The 15,647-nt window shown below is 35.9% G+C and overlaps 1 protein-coding gene across 1 annotated transcript; it reads left to right on the top strand.

The window, feature by feature from the left end:
- Window positions 1-1,979: 1,979 nt before the first annotated feature.
- On the top strand, window positions 1,980-11,424 carry LOC120633423. The gene is made up of 7 exons (XM_039903631.1): window positions 1,980-2,004; window positions 2,567-2,757; window positions 3,830-4,005; window positions 6,229-6,277; window positions 7,124-7,143; window positions 10,541-10,730; window positions 11,175-11,424. Exons 2-7 carry the CDS (start codon window positions 2,577-2,579, stop codon window positions 11,357-11,359), a joined length of 801 nt encoding a protein of 266 aa, XP_039759565.1. The 5' UTR covers window positions 1,980-2,004; window positions 2,567-2,576; the 3' UTR covers window positions 11,360-11,424.
- The last annotated feature ends 4,223 nt before the right edge of the window (window positions 11,425-15,647 follow it).

Below are 15,647 nucleotides of genomic sequence, written 5' to 3' on the forward strand. Positions count from 1 at the left end.
TCTTGGTAGAATCTCCCTTTCGAACCTTGCTTATATTAGGCCTACAGGAAATAAATGCATTTTTTTATTTTAAGACAAATTAAAGTTAAACTTTAATTATCATTTAATTTTTGAAAAGCTTTTTATATATTGATGCAGTTTTTATAGCCTATAAAATGGGCACCTTACATCTTTTCAACAAAGTCATCTTTCTCAAATAAATAGATTTAGGACAAAGTTACCCAAAAAGCGACTCCCCACATAAAATCCACTAAAAAGTATACTAATGCGAATTATATGATGATGATGTAAATTTGCTGTAAACTGCAGAGCATTTTTGAGAAAATATTTATGATAAAAGTTTAATTATCATCATCATATCAAACCCATCAACCGATCATTGCAGGGTACGGGTCTCCGCTCACAATAAGAAGGAAGTAGGGCGTATTCCACCCAGTGCGGATTGGTGGACTGCACAAGCCTTTGAGAGAATTATAAAGAAATCTCAGGCATGCAGGTTTCCTCACGGTGTTATTCTTCACCGTACCAAAAAGTTAGAGGTGCGTGTTGGAAGTTGTAACCATAATAATCTATATTTAACTATCTATATTTTTTGCTTCCTTTCCATTGATATCAGCCAGAATTTTAAACGTCTCACGCACTTGATGCTAGCAAGACATACTTTAGTCCAGATGTAAACTGCGCTGACGGAGGCCAGTCTACCAGAGATAATTGTCTAGCAAAGTGGGTAGTAATTATATAGCTTATACTATTATAGTCGAAGCGGTGATGGTCTACTAGTAAGGGCTTCGACTTCACTTTCAGGGGGCCGAGTTCGAATCCCAGAACGCATCCAACTTTTATAAATGATGTGCGTTTTAAGCAATTAAAATATCACTTGCTTTAACGGTGAAGAAAAACATCATGACCTGCCTGAAAGTTCTCCATAATGTGCTCAAAGGCGTGTAGAGCCCACCAAACCGCGCAGGGCCAGCGTGGTGGACTACGGACTAATCCCTTCTCAGTGTGGGAGGAGACCCATGCACCGTCGTGGGCCGGTAATGGGTTATTGTGATGACGATGACAATTATTATTCTGTAATTATTCACAGAAAGACAGATGTATCTTATAATTTCAAATGCTGTTTGATGTGGAAAAGCAATAGGCAGTAGGTAGTGTTCATTCTGTTTTACAAAAGGACTTAAATAAAATTTTCATGATTAAAGTTTATGCTATCTTTTTTTGCAGAAACGATGTGATCTATTAGACCAGTGAGTAATTCAGTTTAAGTTTCGTGTATATTTCAATTATCTGAAAACTCTTCCAGAAATCCTCAGAATTGGACGTAGTTAAACGAAATGGATCCAATGAACATTAAGATAGTGTTGAGGAATTTAGGGTCTTACAAATTAATTACGCAATAATTCACAAAATTATAAAAAATAAAGTTTTCTGATTTTAATGAAACCTATTTTGGATACGGTGGTCGAACTCCAGAGAGATTTTCTAACTACGCGTGAGTTATTAAAGTACACAAGTGTGTGCGCAAACACTGTATTGTACTCTGTATTCCCTCACTCACTTAGTCGTTACGGCACTCTTAATACATTTTTGAGAGACTCTTTTGCAGATAATCAACCAAAGGCTGTTGTACCGGAAAATTAAAAGGGTGAAACGACTTACATTTTTTAATCCTTTAAAGGTATATTTTGTAAAGCTAAATATTTCATTTCAATGAAATAAAAGATTATACCTATTAAACGTTGTTTTTTAACACATTTTCGAAATAAAACATTCATAACATACCTAATGGCCGAGATTTAAAAAAAAACATCTATTTAAAATATGACTTACTTTATTTCTAGTGATAGTGATGAAATTGACGATAATGACACTAAAATAGCTTTAGTGATTAACGAATTTAATTATAGTTATTAAATAAATGTCAAAGGAAGTATAAATTGAAAGGCAATCTGATATATACGTTTAGAATCATATATCTCTTAAGAACCGTGCAGTTCTCCCGTAAGTATTTTAACAGACTTTCAAAAATTTTATACTCGGTGAATTTTGAATATTGATTAGTGTTACTATGTGTATCGGATAGATTAATAGGGCTCTCGATGTTTGGCGATTAAAATAATCAGTAGGTATATTTACAGTGTATATCACATTTTAAGACGGGTTAATCTGTTATGGGTATATATTAGAGACCACGGCTAACTAGTGTCTACGCGGCATCGTAACGGAACGAAAATTCTGAAATTATAAATTCCCGAATTGCGCCTATAATGGATCGAAGCCGAAACCACCGACTTACACCACCACACGATTTGCTCGCTATTTATACTGAAAACATGTTTTAACTTTTAAGTTAGTAATAATTAAAGGATTCAAGAAAAGCAGAACTCCCTTCTCTTTATAAGTGGAAAAACATAATCGCCTATAAACAAAGCAACACTTCACAGGTCATGAAAGGAGCACGTCTCCTGCAACATGCCGCCCTGTGTCCACCAATTAGAAACGCAGGTGTTAACACCTACGTGTGCCCGCCTGTAATTACACGATATTATGTATTCTTTTCTAGGTTCTGAAAAATGAAGGTAATCGTAGTCTTCGCGTTAATCTCCCTCGCAGCTGCTAACGTCGAGTATTATACGACAGCAGATGATAATCTGAACATGGAGGAAGTGGTTGCTGAAATAGAAAGATTGCAGCGCTATGTGGACTGCTTTTTGGACAGAGCGCCTTGTTCGGAACGGACGGCAAGTTACAAAAGTACGTATTTGCCATCATCATTAAGTAAATGAATGTAATGTCTTAAAACTTAGTCTTCTAGCACGGCTTCCATAGACCGTAGTCAATATTTTTAAATAACCACTGATACGAGATAAAATTTACTTTTCCACCTGCCAAAGTACGTCAACAGGGAAAAGAAGAATTTTACCCCCGTTTTAAACGTAGATATATTCGGCTAACATAGAACGGAGACAAATAAAAAATACCTGATTATATCCACTCACAAGGGATAAAATTTACTTGTCCACCTGCCAAAGAAAATCAACAGGGAAAAGGAGATGTTTATTCCCGTATTTCCGTGCGCCCATGCTCGGAACTTGAATAAAACTGTGGGCAAAGATAATTAAAGGTCTTCTTTCTCCATGGAGAAAATGTGCCCACGCCAGCCTTAAAAGTAATAATTCAATAAATTCCAGCCATAAAAATCTTACATATCGAGTGTAAAAGTACTTTCTGCCTCATTGGTCTAATGGTAAAATTTTCGGGCATGTTAAAAATTGTGGGGTATCGAGTTTTACTTTCAAGATAACCATGTGTAGAATTTTGTTAATATTTAGATATATTGCACAGTTTTAGTAGTTATCATTTAGTATATTGTACCTTTATTTGACCTATACCCAAATCAAATCATCTTACTCCCACCTGGGATAGCTGGAAGAGATCTCTTATAGAGATAAGCTTTCCTTTGTACACTTCATGTATCATATGTTCACAATCACAATTTATGGTACATACATACACTATAAATAAATAAATAAATAAGATATTCTCAGAAGCGCCCTGGAATTAGGAAATTAGCGTTGTTGCGCACATTAAGCTGGTGGTGAAGCTTATATTCTTTTTTTAATGTTTGTTATTTTTAATACCTTCATATAAAATAAACAGAACCATGTGCAGTACACAGACGAGGCAGCAATTTAAGCTTTGATACAAGAAATGCATTTATATAAAAAAGGAAGATATCTTGATCCTACGACCATGTGTCTCTTTACTTTCTAAAACGTGCTTTTAATGTTAGAGTATTTAATTTTACATTACATTTTAATTCCAGAAATAATTCCCGAGTCTCTTATGACCAAATGTGAAAAGTGCAACGATGCTCAGAAACATTTGGCACATGGCTTTCTTCGGGGACTTAAGGCTGCTTTACCTGAAGAATACATCAGCTTCAGACTGAAGTACGATCCCGAAGACAAATACTTCGACGATTTTGAAAAAGCGGTTGACGCTTATTAGATTAAAATGTTATAATTACTTTTATAACATTCTTGTCATTTGCTATATTTTATTAAACATAATTTTTCATTCATCTTTATTTTATGGAGCAAGATCTATGGTATTTATTTTATACTATTTATCGAGTGTTTTAGTTTTTAGGTACGACAGAAGATCCATGACTGTAAGTCAAATAAGCAAAAACATTTAATTAATATTATCAGAGATGGTAAAAATGCCTAAAAATAAACAACAAAATTAAGCTTAATTTGCTATACTCAGCGAAAAGCAGAGGAAACTGTGTGGTGTAATTTATAATTTCTTCAATCATTGTACTCCACACCAAACAGATCTTTGGCAATGTACCCTCTACCCACGTTTCGCCCCGAAACCGGAGCATCCTCAGGAGATGTTGACTTTACAATGAATAATTATTAAGAAGATCTGTTTGGTGTGGAGTTAAGCTTAATTTTCATAATATATCATGGATTTCCGAAAAGTAACGACAGCTTCTATCCAATATTTGAGACAGAGCAAAATAAAGAATACTAGAATAATAGAACTGTATTTATAAAATGGCAATACCCTGTGGTTTCAGTCGCTTTAAAAAATCGTAGGTAATCGTTTGTCAGTCAGTATCGTCATTACGAAAAGCGGTGACACTGCTGCAAGAAGGCCTTTTTTTTAAATATAGAAGGAGCGCCTCGCGGGCGGCGGCGCACTTCTGTACTTTCTATTGCGCCCAGGTTGGGAAACCCTGGTGTATTTCTTATTTAATATAGTCCTCGGGTGACCAGAAAGTAGGCAGGTATTTAACACTGTGTTAAGCTATTATATATTATTCGTTTTTGTAAGTTAATTTCTTAGTGCAAATTTTTCTTGATTGTTCTAAATTTAAGAATACACCGGTTCTTGTTCCATTCTGTTTGCTATTCCAATTCCAAACAAAACGAACTCAGACTGGCTCGAATCAAAAGGCGTGGCACATTCAGTATGCGTTACTATTGTAATTTACCTACTTATTGACAATTATTAGAATTCATTATTTTAATTATTTTTATTCCAACACAAGTGGCTCTTGTCTACAATTACAGCTATTGGTATTTAGGGCAGCTAAAGAGTCCCGCAACGCTTAATCGCTTTCGGCAGCACGTCTTTGTCGGTAGGGTGGTAAATAGACACCAAAGCCTGCCGCTAGACTGGCCCAGAAAAAATCCTTCTTCATTATCAAATTTCCCCAGCGGGGGACCTCCTGCTTACAAGACTCGAGAACCGTCTAGTTAGCCTGAAATTAAAATGCGCATGCACAACACGTTTATTGTAAAAAAAAATTAACCTATCAGCACCAAGCAAAAAAACTGATTTAGACAACAATGGAATTCTCTTAACGTATGCACACGACCTCACAGATGCACGGGATTGTATAAAAGGAATAGTTTTAATGCATGTGAAACATTTAACTTTATATTCTGCGTTGGTCAGACTGAGCTCGGCTGATTTAAGGTATTATTTTATATTTTTTATTCGCTTTTAACCTTGAAGACTCATATTTATAATATACCTCTAAACCCTGAGAGCGTGGGTAAAATAAATTGGTATCGATGTATTATTATAATAGTAACATTGACCTTCCTTTAAGTGCATTCTTAAAAAAACAATTTTTAGAAAAACATTTTATTTTTATTTTATGATCTCATATCATTTTTAATTTCAATTAATACCTACTTTCAACTTTTTTCAATTCATACCTACATTCAGATGATTAATTTTACTTAAAACTTATTGTATTTGACAAGAAATTGTCTATGGCTGTATTTTAATACAGCTATATGATTTATCATATCGTAGGGTCCATGGAGGTTTCGTGAAAAACGCTCTAATCTCTGGGTCTACTACGAGTACTTAGTCGTATATTGTTTTGAAAGATTTTTTTTTATCCCAGCCCAAGCTTTAAAATTCTTGGGGAAGGTTATAGGTTGTTTGGTTGTTACAAACAAAGGGTGGGCGCTGCAACGCAATTTGTCGTAGAATTAAAGTTAATATGGGACACAGGTACTTATCAGAAATTGTTAGCAGACGAACTCGCGGGTATACGCTAGTAAACAATATGTCGACATTGAGTTATAAAGGTAAGTAACCGATACGGTGATAACCTATAACCTAAGTAAATCAAGCTTGGTTTGTAGGTATTTCAATATACTTTCAAACCTGATAATTGTATTATATCTCTGACAGGGTTGTCACCAGCCAAAAACCCAAAGGATGGATAATGCACCCTTAGGAGGTTTCCACAAGCAAATATTTACTATCGTTACACACACAAAATAAGAATGTCAACATCATCGCTATATTATTAGGAAACTTCTGCCTGTCTGCTTTTTAAAAATAAATAGTTGGAATTTTAACATCGTAATTAACGAAAAAATACAAAGAAATTGCAGTTCTACCGTAAGTACTGCGGTTAGATTAACCATCAAGATTGTAAATAATGCTCACTTTCTATTGAAAAAAAAAACCGACGTCTGCTATAGTTATCCATCAAAAATATAGTTCCATATAGTTAGTGTAAGTGGCCCTGCCGTACTAATTAGATGTTTTATTAAAAAAAAAAACCTGTGCAATTTATTCACACACGGCGGAAGTGTAACTTCTAAAAAGTAGCCTACGAGAGATTGAGGTGGATGTAGAGTATCAGAACTATTAGGATAAATGTAAGGTTTATTAGTTAGTTTCCATGGTAACTAGAATAGGTAAAAAAATGTATAATGTTTTCTATCTTACTCTGTCCTATACATTTATGTGTTTGTTTCTTAATCTAGATATTATTCGGTTTCCTTGGCAACTTAAATAGGAAAAAAACAGATAAAATAGTATGTTTATTTCTGTGTCATTCTTTGCCGGCTTCATCCTACACATTATTGTATTTGTGTCTCTTACCTGTCGTTTTTTCCGTTGCATCCAGTTTGAAATCACAACGATTCTAAAGAAGTTTCACTTCAAAAAAATTGAACGAAGTAGTGATTTTTATATTTATGATTTTTATATGAGGGGTAGCCCTACATTATTGTTATTGTAATTAACTTATAAGGTACATAGCCGTAAGATAATTCATTTAAATTTTGCGGTTCAGCTTATAGAGACGACTCAAGAGTAGGTAAGATTATATTTATAATAATTTATAAAATATAAATGAGTCGGCCGATTGGCGCAGTGGGTAGCGGCCCTGCTTTCCGAGTCCAAGGCTGTAGGTTCGATTCCCTCAACTGCGACGTTCGTGTTCGTGTGACGAACATGAATGTTTTTCAGTGTCTGGGTGTTTATCTGTAAATTGTAAGTATTTATGTATATTATTCATTAGAAAAAAATATTCATCAGTTATGAATGAAGACACTGGTGAATTTTAATTGAAACCGATATTTACCGAATGTAGTGTTGCCCAAATGCAAGAACAAGACGAGACTTAGCCAGTCTTGGTCTTGGTCTTGCGCCAATACACCTGGTCTTGGTCTTGGTCTTGGTCTTGCGCTCCCAGTCTTGGTCTTGGTCTTGGTCTTGCAGCAAGAGTCTTGCAAGTCTTGCAATTACCTATTAGTCTATTACTATTTATTAAAGTTTACTTTAAATCTTAGAAAAACGTATTAGAATTGGAACATTGTGAGCTTGAATTAACATAGCCATAGTAAAAATCAAGCAGATTAATAAATAACTGAAGATTTGATAAGAAATTCGAAAAATCAACTGACCTATATGTCGTTTTCCATGGAAGTAACTGTTTCTTAATAAACATTTATGATTTATAAGCTTACATTTGCTAAAACATGTAAAAAAACAAATTAATTACAATAACTTGACTGTATTTTAAAGAACAACAATAAAAGAGTTTTACGATTTATCATTTATTTGAATAAAGCTGAAGAGTTCGTTTGTATGTTTGATGACAGAAGTTTTAAAATAAATAAATAAATCCTGAACGTCACTATACCTCCAAAGTTACTATTCCTCGTGGACGAAGTCGCGGGCACAGCTAGTAAATACTTACTCTCATCATCTCTCTCAGAGATATTCGAACACTTTTTTGCTATTTTTTCTTGTAAAAACTTAAGAAATATAATGACTAAATGTACAATAATAGTACCTAAGTAATTAGTTTAAAACCATATAAGTAATCAATATTATAATTACTTACTAGAATGAATTATTATGACATCTACTACCTATCCTCACCATTTTATCCTAATCATAATACTACTTGCGTGATCAGTATAATGTATTCATTTTCATTCTAAGCACTCTGAAACTTATTTATTCTTTGGAACACCTGTAGGTACTCTTAAAATTCGAAATTATTTTGCATGAATAGTGTCAAATGTTATGATTTCGGCGCGGCGGCAACGATTGTTTTAGATTTCAAAAGAAGCCGCCGGCGCGTGTATCATAACCATGTACTTCCGAAAAGCGGCAAATTTCTTTGAGAAGTAAGTACAAAACCTTTGATGCCGCATTATCAAAGTGCCGATGGTTAAAACATAACTATGCATGCACTCAGTTTGATTTTAATAGATATTTTTTTATTCGCTATGTTTATGGTATTAGTCGTAATGCGCATAGGTCCAGTTTCTCATATTCTTTGATATAGTTTTTTGCGTCTCATAGAATTCCTAAGCGTACCTACCTACCTATACACCGAACTGTTACACCTAACTACTCCGTGAAATAGCGCTAAGTCCTAGCTGCAAGACGCAAGAGTCTTGCAGGCTATGTCTTGTTCTTGCTCAAGTCTTGCACGGTCAGTCTTGGTCTTGGTCTTGCTAAAAATACGCGGTCTTGTTCTTGGTCTTGGTCTTGCAAAAACGCAAGAACAAGACCAAGACTGCAAGACCAAGACTGAATTTGGGCAACACTAACCGAATGTCTTTCCGACTGTGTAGAAGTAATTTATGATTTTTTTGGTTGCAATGCTGTATTCCGGTATAAAGGGCGTTGTTGCCGGTGTAATCACAGGCTCATGAGGCTGAACACCTTTACGCCTCTGATTGAGGGTCACAAAGATGTTACAGGACGTGTTCCCGGCATGCCCTGCGAAGTGTTGTTCTCTTCTCAGTGGACTCTACCACCGGTTCGGAAGGCAGATTCCACTGAAAAGAGCCGGCAAGAAACTTAGCAGATTTCTCTTTTCCAACATCATTTTATAGTTTAACAATCTTTAGAATTTTACTGTTTTGTGAGAGATGAGAGCGCAGTGGCCTGTTTTCAAGCAGCCTTGTCGTTAAGGAATTCATCAATCGTGTAATAACCACAATTGGTTAAATGTGTTTTAATATATTGTTTAAACTTAGTTAAAGGTAGATCTAATATTACCTTCGGTATCATGTTATAAAAGCATATACCCATCCCCACAAAGGATTTCTGTACTTTTCTCAGACGATATGCAGATATCACTAATTTATGTCCGTTCTAGTAAGTCGACTGTTTATATCGACTTTTTGTTTAAAATTACTTATGTTTTGTTTAATAAATATACCATTATTATAAATATATTAAAAGTATACCTATTTCTTTAAATTTGGGACGAAGGGATTAGCGTGATCTAATTTTATATATTGATCGAACAGCTCTTTTCTGTAGTATAAATACAGTTTCTATATCAGCCCCAAAAGATCCCATACGACATTACACTATCTTATCATCCTTAGATACATTAAAGTGTCAATATTGATTATTACATTGTAATTTGCTGTAATGAGTGGAGAATCTATTGGCTTATCCTACCCTACCTACCGTAAATATTTGAAATTTCAAATTACTAACAAAGGGTAAAGAAGATTTTGCCATATCTCATTCCACTATCCGTCCGTTCATTTTATTTCAAAATCGCATTGTCGGTTTTTTTTAAACTGATAATGACACCATTAAAAAAAAAAACATAGTAGAAATAACTCCTTACGTATAACATTCAAGATAAAAGGTTCAGCATATCAACCCATTACACGCCCACTACAGGGTGCGCGTCTCCTGTTTCATTGTCTACCACAATGAGAAGGGGTTAAGACCGTAATCCACCACGGAGTCCACCAAACCACACTGGGCCAGTGTGGTTTGGTGGACTCCACACACCTTTGAGAACATTATGTAGAATTCTCAGGCATGCAGGTTTTTTACGATGTGTTCCTTCAACGTTGAAGCAAGTGATATTTTAATTACTTAAAACGCACATAACTTGGAAAAGTTAGAGGTGCGTGCTGGGATTCGAACTCAGCCCCCCAAAAGTGAAGTCGAGCTCTTACTGTCTTACTTAAGTTGGGCTATCACCGCTTCTATAAATAATGTATCTTTTTAAGTCATAGTAAATACTGACTTTGAAGATATTACACACCCGCGTTAAAAAACAATAAATTCTAACAGTCTCTTTATAAGAGAGCAACGGGGGTTAAAAAGCCCTTTGGACGGAAACAAGGTAGAGGCCATATTCAGTTTTAAAAAAGTTGCCCAACTTACGCAATCAACTAATTTGCTGCCTCCTTAAAACCTAATGTTTCCTTTGTTACAGATTTCAAAAATGAAGTGGATTATCGTGCTTTCGGCTTTGACGGTATTGGCAAGAGCAAAAGATCTGTATTCAACAGAAAATGATGATTTGGATATCGATGGCTTAGTAAAGGATGTAGGCAGTTTAAAGGCATTCCTTGGATGTTTTAACGACATAGGTACTTGCAATGCAGAGGCTGCTGACTTTAAAAGTGAGTGAGATCATCTTCATCACTTCAACCGATTGACGTCCACTGCTGGACATAGGTCTTTTGTAGGGCTTTCCAAACTCCACGATTGTAGCGGGCTGGTCTGTTAGGGATAAAGTATTTATAATAAACCCACACCTCTAATTGGTTTCTAGGCGGCATCGTACTGGATCCCTATATCGCTCAGCCGCACGACTTTGTCGCTAGGCTGGTAACTAGTAATGCCCAAAGCCATGCCCACCAGAGCAGAGAACATACAGAAAATCATTATTTCCAAATTGCCTCCGCCGGGGATCGAACACGGACCTCCCACTCATAAGACCGCTGCGTCCGCAATTGCGCCAGGGAGGACTCAAAAAATAAGTTCCAATTCCCACTTATCTATGAGAGACGAAGCCCGTGCCTAGCGTGAGATGATGATGTTTGAAATGTTTCTAATTTTTGCAGAAGATATGGCGGAAGCAGTTGCTCAAGCCTGTGAGAAATGCACAGAGGCACAGAAGCACATTTTCAAAGTGTTCTTGGAAGCAATCAAGGAGAAGGACCCAGAGGGTTACAAAATTTTCCAACAAAAATACGATCCTCAGAATAAATACATCGCTGCTTTGCAGACTGCCATCGCGAGTTATTAAAGACAACGCGGCAAATACTTTCGATACACAAGTGTTGTCGTATTGAAATAAAAACACAAATTTAATATTTGCTGTTTCATTTTGTAAACATTCCTATATTATTTAAGATAATATGTTCATCTTCAATATGTTCACTGTACAACATCCACTGCTTTACTAAAGGTCTCTTCCAACGGTAGGGCTTGCCCATAATCCCCACGCTGGTAAAATGGTTCTGTGATCGCAGAAGAAGCCAATGCGTCGTGAGTCGTGATTAACAATTAACCTTATTCTAATTTCAAGTTAAAGTGTTTTATTTGATTAAGGTTTTACCAAACAATCCCAGAATCCGCCTAAAAAGAGATTCTTGGAATTGGAATATTAGCATACTATTGATATTGACAAAATAAACTTTGCAGTTCTAAAATACAAAGTCAAACCTTGATATTTGTTCTGCGTCATAAACTCACCTCTTGTGATTTTGTTAAAAAATATTGACACTATATCAGTACACTGTAGGGTCGTCATCTTAAATCATCAATATCATATTACTATGGACGTCCACTGCTGGCCACAGGTAATTTGTAGGGAGTTCATAATTCCATAGTTCTATACTGCTTGCATCCAACGGCTCCATGCGACGCGCTTGATTTTGGATGTTCCACATACTTGGTGTTCTACTAACTACAAAATATACTATGAAAAGGGATATTCCGATATTGATTCCGTTGCAAACAATTTAAAAAACTATATTGGTTACTCTTGGGTAAAGGTCCATGGAGGCATGAACTTGTATTTACTAACATGGCTGCTTGGAAGCAGGCCGCTCCACTTTCATCTCAAACAAGATGGTAAAATGATTGTAAAGAATAGTTTTGGAAAAGAGCATCTGATGAGTTTTTGTTGGCTTCTTCTCTGTAGAATCTGCCTTCCAATCCGGTAGTAGAGTCCCTGGAAGTATACATACTTGACGTTTATAATAGCAATTTCTTATAGCACTTTGGCAGTTGGATTTCCGGATGTTTAAGAGATAAAAAGAAATAATGAAAAAAGTTTTGTTTAAAAAATACTATGTTAATACATATATCGGTTTGCGAAAACTCTTTTTAGTTATCCTATCCAGCTCCTAGTCTAATGCTTAGGAAAAGCTCGCCTTCCGAAGATGTTATAATATCTGCTTTGATCTGCGGTACAGGAAGCTAAGATATTGCTTATGTCACTCTTCAAATTCAATTCAAAAATTCAATTTCGAAATTCATATCTTTAGAATAAGCTTACGTTATAAGCACTTTTAAAACGTGTCTCAGCACCGATTCGGTAGACTACTGATCCACAGCTACAAAACTATCCGTATGCAAAAATCAATGAGATAATCACATCAACCTGTTGTTTGATAGGCGGACAAAATAACAAACTGACAAACTTAGTTTTGCGTGTATAACATAAGTAAGGATAAAGGTTTCCGTATATTCGACATGTTAGCACAAATGGCGGCAAAAAATATTAGTGTCACTTATTTTTTACCTTCATTTAACGCAGCATCGCGTCGTTGCGCATTGTTAATTTGTTTAACACATTTGTTTTTCAATGTTTGTCCTGTCTATAGTCTGCCTCATTAGTCCAGTGGTTAGCGTGTTGGACTGCGGATAGCATAGTACTGGTCTCGATTTTAAGTGCTAACCAATTTTATAGTTTTATAAAACTTTTTTTTTTACCAACTTATTACTAAAAACACATCGGTAAAAATGTAATGTAAATTATAATGATGGATGGATGGACTATGTTACTGTTTCATGCAAAAACTTCTGAACCAATTTGACTGCATTTTGAAATGAAGATAGATTAAACACATAGGTTTTTATCCCGGGAAAATGTATCGTTCCCGCAGGATTCATGAAAAACCAAAAAACCGCGTATTAAGCCGCGGGCAACAGCTGGTAAAATTATAAAAAAAGCAATGTCATATCTTGTTTCAAAAGTCTCTCATTTTGAAAAGTAGATCGAAGCTTCAAATGCTTCAATGTTTCCCCCTGAATGGCGCTACAGTCGCTATAAGACTGATATAAAAGCTCTACACTACACTCACTATACCTACACTAATTTCGACATTGGCGTTATGAGCCGTAGCTTAGTGGAAAAGCGGAATTTCCAGAGAGTCGCAGGTTCAAATCCTATGGGTTCCAGAATTTTCATTAAAAGTGGTGGACTCAGGACTTAACGCCTTCTCATCGTGGGAGGAGACCCGAGCTCTATCTATTTCTTTATTAATGTTGACCATCAGACTTTCTACGAATACTGTTAAGATAACTGTTTAACAGCGTAAGTTAGTTATCTGGGTACCTGCTGGTTGTTACGGAGCAACTTCTATTTTTTTTTATTTTACTGCTAGTTACCCTTGACCCTAATCAATCTATGATGGTAGCGGGCTAGCATATGAAGGGGTATGGCAGCAAAATTCAATCAATACTCCTAGCCTTTTTCTTTCTTTCTTTCTTTCTTTCTAGCCTAGTTGGTTTATAAGCGGCATCAGACTGAAACCGCTTGACGGCACGTCTTTATCGGAGGGTGGTAACTAGGCTCCCAGTTTCGGCCGTGTCAAAATTCAGAAGTTTTAAATTTACAAAATTCCGAAGATCCTACTTATGGATCGCTTACCACTTACGACTCGTTTAGTAGATAATATTAAAATTTTGGCATACAACCATTGCTTAAAACAGTATTATTTTAATATTGGTAACGCTCTTGTTTTAGAATTCTCATATTTATTTTAAAGGACTCTATGATGTCATATAAAATATATTAAAATAATATCTTCTTCAGCGGTGTAAGCCCATAGGTAGATCAAGATTCGAGAAGAAAATTTTAAAAAGCGATCTTTTTAAAATTTTGCTTTAAAAATAGTCTCTTATTGGTATCGCATGATTAGTGTACGTTAAGGTTATATAACACCATGTCTAGGTAGACCTTTGCGGAACAGTCGTTGCGTAAAAAGCGTAATTTGTTTTTGCGCTAGCTGAGCTCGATATGTGTGTATCTCGATCTATGTGCGATCAATTTTAAAAAACAAAACATTTCAAAAGTTAGTGTGACAATAATTGATTTACTACAACAATCATTTAAAAAATAAATAAGTAAAAAATTTAAAGAGGTGTAGATAACTTATTAAAGTATACTATAATTTATATTTCATTTATTTATTTTCATTTATTTCTCATTTCTTTCTCCATTTAACTTAAACACTTAAATGTTAATCCTGACTATAAATGCGAAAGTGTGTTTGTATTTTTGTAAATTTCTTTGTATCCATTGTACTTGATTTTTGGCATAGAGTTAGTTAAAAGGACGGTGAGGTACTTTTAATTATATAGGCCCAGGAAAACGAACGGTTCCCACGGGATTTTAATAACGTCGACAAAAACCAGGGCAACAGCTAGTAAATAATAATAAAAAAGCGTTCATCTAAAACAGACGTCCATCACTGGACGTCGGACTTCTTTAGTAGCAAGCCATATTCAACAGTCTTGTGCAACTTTGGCTCCCTGCGAATCTTTGATGTCATCCGCCAACCAGTCACGGTTTATCAATGCTGTGTCACAGTGTCTGTTGCCATTCCAGCACTTTTACCAAAGTCCAACGTTCCTCCAGTGCTTTGTACCCCTGTGGCTGAGTATTCTTATGACGCCCACAGTTAGCAACTAAGTTTTTTTAATAACTGGTGACTTGTTTATAAAAAAGAGCAACTTGAATGAATTGTAACTAATGTTTTTTGTGCTATTTTAAATTAAGTTACCCAGTCGGTAGGACATCTACTTCACTTTCGGGGATGCGAGTTCGAATCCCACCTCTAACTTTTCTAAGTTACGTGAGATTTAAGCAATAAAAATATCACTTGCTTCAACGGTGCAGGAAAACATTGTGAGGAGACCTGCATACCTGAGAGTTCTCCATAATGTCTCAAAGGTATGTGAAGTCCAGCAGCCAGCCAGCGTGGTGGACTACGGCCTAAACCCCTTCTCATTGTGGTAGAAAACATTGTGAGGACACCTGCATACCTGAGAGTTCTCCATAATGTCTCAAATGTATGTGAAGTCCAGCAGCCAGCCAGCGTGGTGGACTACGGCCTAAACCCCTTCTCATTGTGGTAGAAAACATTGTGAGGACACCTGCATACCTGAGAGTTCTCCATAATGTCTCAAAGGTATGTGAAGTCCAGCAGCCAGCCAGCGTGGTGGACTACGGCCTAAACCCCTTCTCATTGTGGTAGCAAACATTGTGAGGACACCTGCATACCTGAGAGTTCTCCATAATG

This window comes from Pararge aegeria, chromosome 21 (assembly GCF_905163445.1).
Source record: "Pararge aegeria chromosome 21, ilParAegt1.1, whole genome shotgun sequence".
NCBI lineage: Eukaryota > Metazoa > Arthropoda > Insecta > Lepidoptera > Nymphalidae > Pararge > Pararge aegeria.

What these genes read in the sequence shown, in the direction of transcription:
- LOC120633423 (XM_039903631.1), top strand. Translation starts at nt 2,577, where the DNA reads ATGAAGGTAATCGTAGTCTTCGCGTTAATCTCCCTCGCAGCTGCTAAC. An exon ending in GGATAATGCACCCTTAGGAG is followed by an intron (nt 6,278 to 7,123) that starts GTTTCCACAAGC and finishes TTTGCGGTTCAG; the next exon opens with CTTATAGAGACGACTCAAGA. An exon ending in CTTATAGAGACGACTCAAGA is followed by an intron (nt 7,144 to 10,540) that starts GTAGGTAAGATT and finishes CCTTTGTTACAG; the next exon opens with ATTTCAAAAATGAAGTGGAT.